Raw genomic sequence first — 15,646 nt, forward strand, 5'->3', positions numbered from 1 at the left:
CCCTCTTCTGCCAACCCTCCGCCAAGTTACGACCTTCTGCCACTGCCCCATACCCTGTACTCAGACACCGCTTGTACCTTCGCTCCAGGATTCCATCATAGTTCCAACCTCGGACTTTGACTCCACCCTGGCTTAAGTCCATTGCATTGGTGACCTCATACTATGTAAACACCATTGCCAACATTCCTCAGACTTTCAACCCTGCCTCTGTAGCCTCCATAAGCTCTGCAATCTCCGAGCTCCATGGATCATACTCGGTACTTTCACCAATTGTAATGTATCTTTCACACTTTCCCCTCACCCTTATTTGGACTGCTGCTTCTCTCCATTCTAGCCAGTTAGTCATCATCCCCACTTCACCTCATCTTCCTGCCCCTCTGGGCTTCGCCCTCCCTATCTCCTTCTGGATGTACCACAGGTTCTAACCTATGACCTTCAGTACCAACCCGCTTCCATCATCCCTTTGTCCCCGTTCAGACACCTTTGTTCTGATTTGGACCCCCTTTGATTTCCTTGTGCTTTCATCTCCCTATTATATACAGGTGCTTGTACATACTCGTTTTGGACCTTCAGTCTAAAATCGACCTGAAATGCCCCCTAGAGACTTCCTGCTCACTGCCTCTGAAATTAAGGACCAAATGGACAAACAGCAATGGCACAGCACTCCACATGAGTCACTGAGGCCAAGGTCCCTCCTTGCTAAGTCTCTGGTTCCCCTCCGGAATTGTCCACCCTTGCCCAGTTCTAACACATTAAGTCTGCTATGACTCGGTGATTCTGAATTCACACTCCGCATTACTGCGCATATGGCTGTGCTGAGACCTTCAGCTGATTTATTCTATTTTTATCAAGTGACATTTAGTTGAAATGAGACTTGAAATGATAAATGAGTGAATTGTTCAGGTTTAGAACCGAAAGAAAAAGTTGCTAGTAGTCAAGAATTGATCAAACAAATGTGTTATAGCTCTCTGCTTTATTAGTATATCGTTCCCTAAAATTCCTGCCATGGTCCGTCATAGTTTAGTGGATTTCGTGGATTTCGTCCATCTCCCCTGATTCCCATTTGTATTATTGCATCCTAGTCCTTCATATGTATTGTTCGTCGTTATAATAGGTCGTCCTTAAAGATATCATATTTTTATGTATTTTATTTGGGGCTCTGGACCTCTAGAAGCTATGCGTTTTCAGGTTTCTAACTTCATGTCCTTGTATCTCATTCATTTGTGAATGGTTTTTCACGTTCTCGGCATCATAAATTTTCATTTATTCCCCTCTTTCCAATGGTACTAAAGTTGTATCCTATCTCTCGGTATTAGTCAAGTTAGCAAAAGTTTGTGCACACATTTGGTAATCACATGTGTTGTTCCCATACTCGTTTGTATGCGGGTGCCATTTCTGTTTAATTGTTCGGAATTTATTGTATGCACGGGTGTTTGTATCCTCAATACAGGCTTCCATGATTTATTTCAGATTTTTCCCTCATGATCTAAGGTGTTTTTGTACATTCTGTGCTTTGTTTTGACTGGGGTCTTCCTTATTCAGACAGAAATTGGTCTTCACGATCTGCTGAAGTGCGGATCTCGGTTCTGACAGCCAGTTCCCTTCGCATTGTCACCCTCACATGTCTTTAAGCATGATGCGGATTTCTATATTCCCATCATTGGTGTAACTTCACAATGGCTGGACCGTTTGGGCTGAAACTTTGCATAACGATAGTTTCCAATTTATCATATTTTCCATGTAAATTTCGTTGTGTGTTTTAAATATGGATCTTGCGTGAACGTCGTCTTTTCCCTGAGCCGTGACTTTGATGTTGCTCATCCCATTAATGAATATCTCATTGATGTGTGAACTTTTTATTATGAAAATTTGGGTAGATTAAGAATAGATCCCTTCCTTTCTAATGGGCCATCAAGCTCGTCTCGGTCATTACTGCTTGTTCTTTGCGCTTTCCTTTGAAACGTTGTCCTCGTTTTCCGAGAGTTTCAGTCATATCTCCATCGTCTATGCGTAGTTTTCCCTGAAATTACTTTCATTGGGTCCGTTTGGGAGACATCTACATTCCCTATTATAAACATGACTTTGAATTTTGCATTGGTTCCTAAGGAATTCTTGTTCCATGGTACTTCCAGCCTTGGCTACATGTGCAGGCATGGGAAAGTAGTTTTCATGGAGGTTCTCTGGTTGGTTTTATAGTCAAATCTTGCTCGATTGTCCTAGTTCCTTGTTCAATATTCGCTATAAATTTCCCCAAGCATTCCGTCTTGTTGGTGCTAAGCTTGAAGTATTTTTATTAATTTTCTTTCTTCTGATTTATTGTATGTAGTCATAATAATTCATTAAAATTCATTAAAATTCAGGTTCTTCTATTTTCTGATATATACTTGTCGTATAGGGTTTTTTGTGGTTTATCTGACATATTTCCATAATGAGTTTTCATAGGGTGACCGTTATTTCTCCTACAGTTCATGGGCTCCATCCCCATCCTGGGGTGTTGGCCAGTATTGAGCTCAAAGGGGGTTCAGCAGGTGGAGTGGATGTGGTTATTATAGGCAAATTCCGCTAGCGGGAGCCAGTCTGGTCATATTGGCAGTGGTTGACAAATACCCAAAGGTAGGCCTCTACCTCTTGGTTTACTTGCTCTGTCTGCCTGTCTGTCTGGGGGTGGTAGGGCATCAAAGGGGTGAGCTTGACGCTGAGGAGGTCCACAAGTTCTTTCGAGAATCATGAGACAAAGGTGCTCCCTCTATCACTGAGGATTTCTTCAGGGAGACTGTGGTGCTTCCAGACATGTTCAAGGAAAAGTTGGGATTGCATGGATGCATTTGGATAGGTGATTCACTACAACCAGGATGGCATTGTAGCCCTTCAACTCAGGGAGTCCTCCAATCATGTCCACTGAGATCACTTGCCAGCAGCAGGTGGGGATCTTGTTCATGATGAGCTTCCCCACTTTGCAGGAGGGGAAGGATTTGACACAGTTGCAGGTGTTGCACCTGCAAATGTACTGCATGATGTACTCTGCCATCCAGGGCCACCAGTAGTTGCAGGAGACGAGTTCTAGGTTTTCCACCGCCCTGGGTCCCCATCGCCTGTGCGTCATGGTGTAGCTGCACTAGGTCATGGTGGAGCTGTGGGTCCTTCAGGAGGTATACCTTTTGTTAGAACTGGGCGAGGGCAGATGATTCCGGAGGGGAACCGGAGACTTAGCAAGGAGGGACCTTGGCCTCAGCGACTCATGTGGAGTGGAGGTCCGGAAGGACCGAGAGGCAGGGGGGAAACAAGGGGCGAGGTGTGGGAGTGAAGGTGATAGAAGGCGGCTCCCAGGGACCTAAGAGTGGTGTCAGGGCGCGTGTCAAACGTGTCCGACAGTGCCGAAGAGTACGGACCATACTGGTCCGCATGATGGAAAGTGGTTCCCATGTGATGCAGCAGATGGTGAGTGCTGCAAAGTGACAAGGGACCGAGGAAGAAGGAAGGTGGGGGGTGGATGGCTTACCTGAAGCCAAGACGGAGGGTGCGGTCGACTGCGGAAGGTGGAGGCAGTCGGGCACCAGGTGCTTGATGTCGGAACTAGACAACAGCAACGGGGAGTCCGAAATACTGTTAGATATGGGCGGATTCAGATGACTCCGGAGTGGAATCGGAGACTTAGTGTGGAGGGACCTTGGCCTCAGTGACTCATGCAGAGCGCTGTGCCATTGCTGTTTGTCCATTTGGTCCTTAATTTCAGAGGCAGTGAGCAGGAAGTCTCTAGGGGGCATTTCAGGTCGATTGTAGACTGAAGGTCCAAAACGAGTATGTACAAGCACCTGTATATAATAGGGAGACGAAAGCACAAGGAAATCAAAGGGGGTCCAAATCGGAACAAAGGCATCCAAACAGGGACAAAGGGATGACGGAAGTGGATCGGCACCAAAGGTCATAGGTTAGAGCCTGTGGTACATCTGAAAGGAGATAGGGAGGGCAAGGCCCAGAGGGGCAGGAGGATGAGGCGAAGTGGGGATGATGACTAACTGGTTAGAATGGAGAGAAGCAGCTGTCCAAATAAGGATGAGGGGAAAGCATGGAAGATACATTACAAGTGGTGAAAGTGCTGAGTATGATCCATGGAGCTCAGAGGTTGTGGAGCTTACAGAGGTTACGGAGGTTACAGAGGTGGGGTTGAAAGTCCAAGGAATGTTGGCAATGGTGTTTACAGAGTATGAGGTCACCAATGCAATGGACTTAAGCCGAGGTGGAGTCAAAGTCCGAGGTCGGAACTATGACAGAATCTCGAAGCGAAGGTACGAGTGGTGTCCGAGTACAGGGTACGGGGCAGCAGCGGAAGGTCATAACTTGCTGGAGGTTTGATGGTAGGAGGAGGGTGGTGAGAGGAGCGATGCTCAGTCTGAAGGTGAGTATCGGAGTGAACGGAAGTAGGGTAGGAGAGGGACAGAAGGGTGGAGGAGTGAGGGGGAGTAATAGGAGGAGGGTGGCGAGAGGGGTGATGTTCCGTCTGAAGGTGAGTATCTGAGCAAATGGAAGTAGGGTAGGACTCCAGAGGTGATGAAGATGGGGGTCCAGGAGTCGGATCGGGGTCGGGTATGTATGGATATGACATCCCCCCTCAGAAGGGGCCTCCCAAAATTGCAGTATCATTTTGTCTAGAAGCTTAGCTACGCCAGAGCGCGTCCAGTAGACTCCTGACGATTGTCCAGAGTGACCAGGAGTGAGTGTTAATTTTTAGAGATTTTTGTTGATTGTTAGTAGCACCCGGACCACGGCATCTTGCCACCCCCCATCACTGACCCTGTCGGAAAAGTTACAGATCCGCAATGTCACGTGATATCCGTTGCGACGCGTTGCAATGCATTGCAATGCATCTCAATGTTTGGGCACCCTGTTACAATGGGACTTCAAATCCATTTTGCATGGTATAAATGGCACTTATACTGCATGCCAACAAACACCCAATGTGCTACATAAGTATTTTTAGTCCGGATGTGTAATGAAAATAAGCTATATGTGTGGTCTCAGTCTCAAGTAAGAGAACTGATTCATTGTTCCTTTACCTATACATATGTGCAGTCTGTAAATACAATAAGAACTTGCATACAAGTAGGGCTCCTAGTGGATCAGATGACACTCAGATATCTGCAGATTTATCCGAAAATTTGCGGATCCGGATTTGGCTTTTGAGAGGATAATATCCGCAGTTTCTAATCTGCAGATAGGTGGATTATCTGTGGATAAAATATATCCCACTTTCCTAGATACCCCTCCTATGTTTCCATATTTTTTCCCAATTTTTCCAAGTCCTATCTAACCACTCAGACCTGTTATTTCCAAATTTGGCATCTGACACCCTCTTTTGTGCCATTTTCCCCATATCCCTGTCAGTTCTCCACCAATATGGACATATTTGATATTGTTAGAAAGCTCTCATCAGGGTCATTCTAACAAAATACAATTTTGGAACATATTATCAATAATCTGCGGTTGATCTGCATATCTGTGGATTTCTAACTGCTGGATACTGTCAAAGACCGGATTCAAAGTGGGAAAGATGACTCAGTGTTTCAGAGGGCTGCAGCCTCAGCGACTCAGGCCAGGAGCACTGTGCCCAGTAACATGTTGGGGCCCTAATTTGTGAACAGAAGAGTCTACTAGAAAAGGGGGAAACTTTGGTTGATTATTGACTAGGGTTTCCGGTATCTACAAGTATGGTATATATAGATACATGGGAAGTCTAGGTGGCAGGCCCATAAATGGCAGGGGCTGGGTGGAGCTGACATAACAGGGTCAAGGGTTAGTCAACTGAATATTACTGGCAACTTGGGTTACAGGTTTAATGGATAACAACCCAAAAGGAGAATGGAGGCAGAGGTGATGGAAGGTGGTGGTGGAGGATGAATATGACAGATACGGTTTTTGTTTCAAACCTCTAAAAATCTGTGGATTCTGATCCAGATCTGGACTGATCCGATCCGCTAGGAGCCCTAGTCACAGGTGATCTTTATGTGCTAGTATGGTACTTCCCACATGCATATGTGCAGCTGGCCTAGGGTCCAGGGTTGTTGCCAATCCCTGACAGCCTGTTTCTGTTAGATACTGATCTGGGGGTCAGTGCAAAGGGTGGCTGATGCAGGCCAAGTGTCAGGGCATGGGAGAATGTTACCGTGACTCGCCGTCAGCGACCGTTAAGGTCCGCTACTCCGGCGTAACAGCCCGTTAAGGGCAGGGATGACAATTGTGGCAAAAGCAGGGTTTCAGCTTCAACGACTCGTTCATGAGTGTTGCGCCTCGTACTTGACGTGGCCCCGATATTTCAGAGGACAGAAGGTGCGACTGGGTCAGACAGGAGGCACAGGGGGTAACCCTAGTTGATTTTCGAACTAAAGTACGAGGTAGTATACAACTGGTATTTAAGTGTAACGGAATGAATAGAAATAAGTCGCCAGATCTCACGGAGATTGCAGGTGGGCTTAAGAAGGAATGAAAACAAACAAAGAGCGTGGGAGAAGGACGGCCGTGCATGGCTGTCAAGAAAAACAAGCGTGATAAGGAATGACTCATAGGCCTGTGACGGGCCATGGAACAGGTAGCAGTGACGGGGAGGGGTGACGGGCTTGTTCAGGTGGTGTTGGGTGGGCAGCGGAGTTGACGGGGTCAAAGCGGAGGAGGGAGAAGGTGTGGGGAGTGGTCACCTGGCTGTGGGAATTGCCAGGTCGTGACACCAAGGCTGTGTGTCAGAATTGTGCAAAGTCTTGCTGATAGTAGCCATCAGTGACCGTACATAGCTGCTAGTAATAAAGGCTTCCCGTTCACAGCTGAGCTTTAGTGAGGATCAACCTCACTGATCTCAGAGGTTGCTAGGTGAGTGGGCTGGGATTTCGGCTTCAACAACTCAGGGAGGAGCCTTGTGCCTTGTTCTCGATGCGGTCCCGATACTTCAGATGGCAGAGGTCTTACAGGGGACAGAAGCAAGCTAGGGGGGATGTTCTAGTTGATTTCGAACTACTGTACAAGCAATGGGTACAAGCTGTTTATAAGCACTAAAGAACTGAATAGAAAATAAGTTGCCAGATCTCATGGAGATTGCAGGTGGAGAAAAGAAAAGGAAAACAAACAAATAAGCACATGGTCAAGACAGCGAAGGTTAACTGTGACCTTTGCTGCAAGATAGAAGGGTGTGGTGAAACATGGAACAAGAGGGTGCAGCGCTAGATCATTCAACGACAATTAGGGGAGGGAACGTCAAGACATGGTGGGGAGTAGTTGGATGGTGATGGGTGGCGAGTGGAGTGTGTGGGGAGTGTTCAGGAATGGGAAAAGGTTGGGGAGGAGGTTGTCTGACCCTGGGGAACACCAGGTTGTGACACTGTGTGAGGCTAGACTGTTGAAAAACAAGGTTACACCAGCAAGAGATTGTGATGGAAGTAGACTGCTAAGTCTATTAACCTGATGTAAACAACAGTAAATACATGATTCAAGCTCAACTTTTAACATAGATGCAACAGGCTGAGGATGCTGGAGGTGAGGGGACAAGGCCCAAGGGTAGGGCCTTTGGCCTCAGTGACTCTAAAGGAGTGCTGTGCCCCCTATGTTATGCATATAGAGTCTCCAATGACCATATCCATCACATTGTCAAAGACCTCCCCTTTCTATCACTCACTCACTCTCTCGCTCTCTTTCCTGATACCCTACTATCCTCTCCCATCCTATTCCATTCCCCCCCCCTCATGAAAAGCTTTCCCCATCAGGGTTTTGGTGCTGGCCAAGGTTGTTGCATTTTGCGAGATTTCCTGCAACCATTCCATTTGTAGACAGTCACACGTCATGTATGGAAACTGCTGAAGTGTAAGGGAGATAGGCCACATACTCGTGGCCCTCCCTATTCATTCCTTATTTATCATGTCAGGTTTGTACCCAGTGCGATACCTTCATTTTACCATGCAGTCCCAAGCCGCACTAATCACATGTAATTACATTATGTATATATAACCTACATGAGAGGGGATAAAGGCTTCCCGAGCCTTTTACCCCCCCCATTGATAAATACAGCTTCATACAGCGTACTTCAATGGACTGGGAGTGTGAGGCAACACTTGACTATCGTGAGATCACTTGCGAACTCAACCTTAACTACGCTTACATGGAGGCAGTTCCTGCTAACTACCATGACTTGCTACAAACTACCTTGTGCATTGTCTCTTGTAACAACCCCTTCTGTGACTCAGCTGAACATGTGTGTGTGTGTGTGTGTACAACCTTCAATATGTCCTATATGCCTGGTTATGTCAAGTCATCTGGTGGTTCCCACTGCAAGGACTCGAAGTCGCAAGTTGAAGCCTCATGACTTGTGTATCATTCACTGGAACCCATGTCCCACAGGATGTCATCGCCTAGCTCTCCCTCCAGTGTTTGATGGACGACATCATATTATGGTATTCGGGATCGCAACTGCTCTGAGACTCATATTCCTGTGATGCCAGCACGCTCATTGCACAAGCACCAAGTAGCCGCCCATCAACCATCTGGTCCCTCCCTTGTCAGTCATTGTACCTCACCGCCAATGGTACGTTCCCTTTGGGAATGCCAAGTCACCAAAGGCCCCACTAGCCATTCCTTACTGGGCTCTCATGATTATAACCTGCCACTGGTATGTTCGTACTACAAACACCAAGTAACCGATAGCAACAATACAGGATCTTCACACAATGTACAAGTCGCAACTGTGCACACAGTATGCTCCCCTGAGGAGTGCCAAGTACCCGTGGCCAACCTATCTATCCTGACATCTCCGACTACATGTAATCAAACCCTTAATAGCTCATTCCATTGTGAACCATGATCAATGGGGATTTGATCGTCTACTCTCATACACGACTGGGACCTCCCATTGATTACACATCCTGTTAAGGTACAAACAAGATCTTGTGATTGTCTTCCAGTGACAAGAACAGTTCGAGAAGGGAGAAGTTCTCCCCATCCTCGTAACACCCTAGTTGTCCCTTGGCCCTCATTTCACATTAGTTTGGGTTGCCTTGTCAGGGGGACAGACTGGAGGTCAAGATCTAGTTGATATTAGAATTAATCTACATAGCCTACATCTTCAAAAATGCTTCATCCGAATGAACACGTCACCATCAATGAGGTCATTGACAAAAAATGTGCTTGCTGCAGTGCCAGAGTCAGAGAATGTGGGAACCATTAACACTCCATGGATGACAGATTCCAATGAAATGATGGCGGAGGAACCTTCTTCACTGAGTTTGAATCGCCTGAAACCTGCAGCTCTAGCTGAAGGTGGGCAGGAACTTGGGGGGACAGGGACGTAGTAGCGAATGAGGGCAAGTTGGACCTTACCAATGTTACTTGAAGGTGTGATGGAAAACATTAGGACCAGCCAAGCAAAAGATGGCCCACCAACTGTGTCCACCATTATGGAATCATAATGGGCTTGCCCATGGAAATCTGGATGGGTCCGGAGTAGGTCACGATTGGTATACCAGTGAACTTGTGACTCATATGCAACTTCAAGCAAGCGGTACTCTGTGATCTATGGAATGAATCAGTATTAGGCCATCAAAAATGGATGGAAATTACATTCTCAGCACTAGGAACTATGGTTGTCAGCCCATACACTGTTTCAAGGAAATGGAGTGTCTTCTGCCGGAAATCCTTGAAGGTGGCAGGCTGCACCATGCTTTGTTCCTGTTCAACCATGGCAAGAGTGAGGCCATAGATGCGTTTGCATGGGCTGCATAATTTAATATGAACAACCTCATTGTTCTCATCTATCTCCTCAGGGTGGTGGTCTTCATGGGACTCCATGTGCATCTGCTGCTGAGCATCATACTCTTCTGCATGCTCAACATTCTGCCTCACTAATTTTAGGACTGCCTTATGTTGGTCCTTGAGTACAATCTGGATCCAAAATAACATAAGTAACCCAAGATACTGCTAGAAACTTTACATACATGCTTGTTGACATTTTTTTTGTTACTTGACAGATAGACCTGCCAGTATTCCCCATGATGTTTTTCACCTGGTTTGGTACTGACATGGATGAGGGCACCTTTCTGGCATACATCATCAAATGCATGGGATACAGCATGGGCTTTGGGGAAGGACCAAGATTTCTGCCCATTGGGTAACAGTGACTTAGTGTATGCCTTTTTTACTGTCCCCACTAGTGTTTCAGGGATGATAAATGGCTAACAAGAGTGAGACTTGTTGTCAGGTGTGTTTGAGCTGAGTTCATACCTGTTTCATTGCATCTTCAAGCTGCTGCACAACTTGATGGCCCCACTGAAGAGTTTCATCAGTATGCACCTCAAGAGAAATAAGGACTGAGAACTCTGCAAGAGTGCGAATAAGTGTTGAAAGGGGATATAGTGCTTCATTCAAATCATGGAGCCCATGCAGAACAACCTGACACCATATTAGCCTGGCATAATATTAGGATAATACTTCCTCACCTTGAGAAGGTGACTATATTTTGTGCCATCTGAGAATGACATTGAAAGGCAGTGTTTAAAGTGGTTCAATTCTGGCCACCGTGGAATCTCTGATATCCTAAAATTCCTGATTTTAGTGACTTGCAGTTATCATCCATTTGAGAAGCTCACCGCTGCTCAAATTTTCCTCTAATAAACTTTGGATATCCTTCAATGATTCCCTGGCATAATGGCCAAATGTGGTCACCCCAGAGGCCTAAATCATTGAAGTGAAGTTTATCATATGAAACCATTGCATGAGGATCACTCCCTAGAGCCCAGAATGCATTCTAGACTCAGTTTATTAGGGAAAAAACAATTCAGGATAATTTTGAGTCATACTGGAACCCCAGCCAAGCCAGCACTTGAGAGGATCCCAGTCGCCCTTTTCTTTGTGGAGGCAGACATTGCAGATTGGAATGTTGAGTGACTGTCTTCTGATGTCCAGGCAGGCCATTTGACTGTCAGGGAGGATAATTTACTTGTGTGAACCTTGCAGTGGGGACAAGGATAATTTGCATTTGGCCCCAATGTGCCTGTCAACATGGTTCTAAACAAATGGAGTACCCTCAATATATTAGCTTCAATTGTAATTGTGGGGTGTCACTCACTGCTCCTCCCCATCAGCAGCAGCATCCTTCAGGTAAAAATAAATATGACGCATCTTCCCATCGCCACACTGGAGCCGGGTCCCAAACTGACTGGGTTTTTTGAGAGATTCAAACACCTCAGCAAGGCTGCAATGGACCAGGTTCTGGCGATATGTTGCAAAGTCAAATTTATCTTCTGCTCTTTCCTCAACCTGGAAGGATACAATTAGAGCCAAAAAAAAGACATTTATATATACTCTACATGAGGAAGGAGTCCAATTAAGTGGCCACCTCCAAATCCAATTGTGTTCCTGATATTGCTGTGGACATTGAGAACACGCAAAATGACTGGATATGCCTTGACTGTCCCAAAGCTGGACAGTTGGGATTTGTCAGAATACACTGAAAGTGCAAGCAACACTGAAGGCGTTCCATCATCCTGTTCTGGGAGATCATTCTACCAGGGAATGGTTATTGCAAGATAATTGCCAACAATAAGAAGCATACTGTGATGTCCCAAAATTCATTAGCAGTCCAGGGCTGACTAATAAATCGCATCCAACCTCCACCTGTTGACTTGTATGTCTTCTGGGGCATCCACTCTACTTCATGGATGTATAGTGGATCACAAAGTAGGTCAGTTAGGTACTGATGCACATTTTTGCGAAAGAGGACATGAGGCCGAATTTCAGAGTTCTCATCTGATGGAGCAACTGAGACCATCACAGTACACTCCTCAAACTAGGATCACATCAGCTGTGAGAAATATAGGTTTGGAATGGGGCGCACATTTGTAAGAAGCTCTGCAGCTTTGTTGAGCGTTTTTTCAAATTCTTTATGAGTGGTAAAGGTGATGGCTGGCTGGGGACTTTGCATATGGATTTTAATGTGTGTTTCTATTGAGTGAATTGAGCAGTTATCCCCAGTCACCAGCTCTGCGAATTCAAAGTCTGCCTTGGTCACAAAGGGTGCCCAAGGATTTGAAAATGGGTTGGTATTTGGAGTAGTCTTTGCATCAAAGTGTGATGTTCCCATTTCAAATGGGGCTATCTTTGGTGCAATGCCAGAACTGTGGTGAAACTCAATTTTTAGTGACTGTGAAGGAGCCTCTGCTCATAATTGTCATGAGAGTGTAGTGATGGGAATACCATGGCACAGCATACCTTGAGCTACCAGTTCTAATGATCCTAATGGCTCTGAAGGTGATGCATCTTCTAATGGTCCCAATGGTTCTGAAGACACATCTTCCAGAGTGTTTGATCCTACAACTGTTTGTACTGAGCAACCCAGGTGAGCAAAGCACTAGAAGTCATGTTGAGCCAACACACCTGGGATACCAGCAATTGGTGTTGTACTCATTTCGGATGGCCCACATCAGCAAACCCAACCAGGAGGTATGAGAGCTCATAGAGCTCTCAGAGCTCTCAGAGCTTTTAGAGCTCACAGAGCTATGAACTTTGAAAATTGCAGGTCCCCCTCTCTGAGAGCTCATAGAGATATATTTGCCCACAGAGGACTATTAGCTCTATGAGCACCCTGAGCCCATGTTTAATTTAAAAAAATAAAAAGCTTGACTACAGTATCATGTGACTGGCCACAGTCAAGTTCCTACCCTAGGGTCAACTGGACAACAGTCTACTTAACTTGCAACCCCTCATGTGGCACTGCACACCAAGAACCCAATTGATATATACACTGAATTTAGGGTTATAAATAGGGTTAATCCGAAATTACTTAGGGGAAAATGGGGGGAAATGGGGGGAAATGGGGGGGAGAATGAGGGGGAGAATGAGGGGGAAAATGAGGGGGAAAATAGGGGGGAAAGGGGGGGAAGGTGAGGGGAGAATTGAGGGGGGGGAATGGGGGGGAATTGGGGGGGATGAGGGAGAAAATGAGGGGGGAATTGGGAGGGGGAATGAGAGGGGGAAAATGGGGGGAAAATGAGGGGGGAAATGGGGAAATTTGGAGGGGGGGATGAGGGGGGGAATGAGGGGGGAAATGGAGGGGAGGAATGGGGTGACATTTGGAGGGGGCAATGAGGGGGAAATGAGGGGAAAATTGAAGGGGGGGATGGGGGGGAATTGGGGGGAATGAGGGGGGGGAATGGGGTGAAATTTGGAGGGGGGAATGAGGGGGAAATGAGGAGAAAATTAAGGAGGAATTGGGGGGGGGAATGAGGGGACAATTGAAGAGGGGGATGAGGGGGAAAATGAGGGGGAAAATGAGGGAGGAAATGGGGGGTAATTGAGGGGGGAAATGAGGGGGGGAATGGGTGAAATTTGGAGGGGAGAATGAGGGGGAAATGAGGAGAAAATTAAGGAGGAATTAGGGGGGGGGAATGAGGGGAAAATTGAAGGGGGGGATGGGGGGAGAATTGCAGAGGGAATTGGGGGGGGGAATTGAGGGGGGGGATGAAGGGGGAAATGGGAGGAAAATGAGGGGGAACTGGGGGGTTTCTAAAAACTTGAAAAAAAGTCAGGGAAAATTAAGGAAATTTCAGAAAATTCAGGGAGAAATGGGGGACTTTCAAAAAAAATTGAGAAAAGGAAAATTTCTAAAAAATCAGGGAAAATTAGGGAAAATTCAGAAATCTTGGGGAATGTTAGGGAGAGAAATTTCAGGACATTTAGAAATAATTTAAAAAAATTGAAATCACCTTTCTATCATAAAATTTTTGCTATCTGAAAATTTCAAGGCAAACTCCAAAATCCAAAAATTTACACTATATATTTCATCTCCTTTCTCACCCAAAACTCACCCAATTTTGACAATTCAAAAGGCTTGGTATGGATGTATGGATGATATCTGAAGGATACATCAGCTTTCTGTTTGCTTTATTGGGCTGTATTTTAAATTTACTCTTTTTGGGAGACTTTTCTATACCCTACATAACATGCATGGTTACATTGCCACACTTAAGTGCTTTCCAATGCACACAGATAGAATCATCAAAATTGGATGAGTTTTAAGCAAGAAATGAGATGAAAGATAAAGTGCAAAGTTTTGAATTTTGGAGTTTTCCTCAAATTTTACAAATAGCAATAAACAAAGTGCCGTATCTCAGCATATTCCATGGATACATCAGTAAACACAAAAGGTCTGCTGAGATCATAGAGCTCATAGAGCCTTTGGAGCCTTTGGAGTGATGAGGATGGCTATTTTCCACACATTTACAGAAACATATATCCATATTACCATTGCACTACTGGTGCCAAGATAACTCAGCAGATTCCATGGAGACATGGAGACCATTCATTAGTAAAAAAAACACAAAGCTCTATGAGCTCTATGAGCCCACTGAGCTCATAGAGCTCATAGAGCTTTTCGAGTGATGATGATGGCTATTTTACATGCATTTCCAAAAATGGATATCCATATTATCTTTGCACTTCAGCATCCTTATGAGAACAAAATCATATATATATTTCATTTTCTTGACTCTATGTGTAGAGGGTGCACAGCAAAAGACTCAATTTGCTCACAGAGCTCTGAGAGCTCTGAGAGGTCCATACCAGGTTTGCTGATGCAGCTTGTCCCTCAATTAGGCGATTCCTTGTATTTGCCATCTTCTTCCCCATGTGTTTCATTACCATTTTCTCCTCACAAGCAGTTACATGTTTCTTCCAGCCCTGAGGGTCAAATTTTTTTTTGGTCACTGAGCAGTAGAGGTTGGTGTGGTCATGTATGGATGATGACATATTGACAGATAAGATGTGTGTTTCTTTGTGATGGTGTTGTCCAGTTGATGTCAAAGGTGGGGATTGTGTCAGAGACCAGGTTCGAGATGAAGGAAAGTCTCCGTGGCGGAGGGCTTTGGCCTCAGCGACTTATGCCAAGAGCGCTGTGCTGTCATATCCGTGCATACCCGACCCCAACCCGACTTCCGGACCTCCACCCTCTTCACCTCCGGAGTCATAACCTACCGCTGCCGTTCCGATACTCACCTTCGGTCCTGGCAACACACCTCCTCCTTACCTCTCCGACCCTATCTCCGTCCGCTCCGATACTCACCTTCGGACCTGACTACTCTCCTTTCCGCCACTCCTTCTCCCTTACCTTTCCCCTCTCTCCTCCCTCTGTTACTCCTCCGCCACCCTTCCGCCAAGTTACGACCTTCCACCACTGTCCCGTACTTCGCACTCGGACACCGCTCGTACCTTGCTCCGAGCCTCCGTCATAGTCCCTACCTCGGACTTTGACTCCACCTCAGTCTTAGTCCATTGCATTGGTGACCTCATACTACGTAAACACCATTGCCAATATCCCTCGGACTTTCAACCCCGCCTCCGTAACCTCCGTAACCTCCGCAACCCCCGAGCTTCGCGGATCGCCTTCAGCACTCTTGCCGCTTGTAATGTATTTCTCGCGTTTTCCCCTCATCCCTATTTGGACTACTGCTTCTTCCTATTCTAGCCAGTTAGTCATCATCCCCACTTCCCCTCACCCTCCTGCCCCTCTGGGCCTCGCCCTCCCTACCTCCTTTTGGACGTATCACAGGTCCTGCCTTATGACCTTCGGTACCGCTCCGCTCCTTCTACCCTTTGTTCCCATTCGGACGTCTTCGTTCCAATT

At 46.1% G+C, this 15,646-nt stretch overlaps 1 protein-coding gene across 1 annotated transcript; it reads right to left on the bottom strand.

Annotated features, from left to right (window-relative positions):
- Positions 1 to 9,097: 9,097 nt before the first annotated feature.
- On the bottom strand, positions 9,098 to 12,433 carry EI90DRAFT_3131173 (uncharacterized protein; the record flags this gene model as incomplete). Its single annotated transcript, XM_039064369.1, has 13 exons — positions 9,098 to 9,544; positions 9,592 to 9,912; positions 9,966 to 10,202; positions 10,252 to 10,419; positions 10,467 to 10,563; positions 10,617 to 10,774; positions 10,827 to 11,034; positions 11,096 to 11,286; positions 11,337 to 11,531; positions 11,582 to 11,815; positions 11,864 to 12,183; positions 12,238 to 12,351; positions 12,403 to 12,433. The coding sequence occupies 13 exons, from the start codon at positions 12,431 to 12,433 to the stop codon at positions 9,098 to 9,100; spliced, it is 2,721 nt and encodes a 906-aa protein (XP_038910831.1).
- Positions 12,434 to 15,646: the final 3,213 nt, after the last annotated feature.

Source organism: Cantharellus anzutake, assembly GCF_015039405.1.
Source record: "Cantharellus anzutake strain C23 chromosome Unknown EI90scaffold_73, whole genome shotgun sequence".
NCBI classification, from domain to species: domain Eukaryota; kingdom Fungi; phylum Basidiomycota; class Agaricomycetes; order Cantharellales; family Hydnaceae; genus Cantharellus; species Cantharellus anzutake.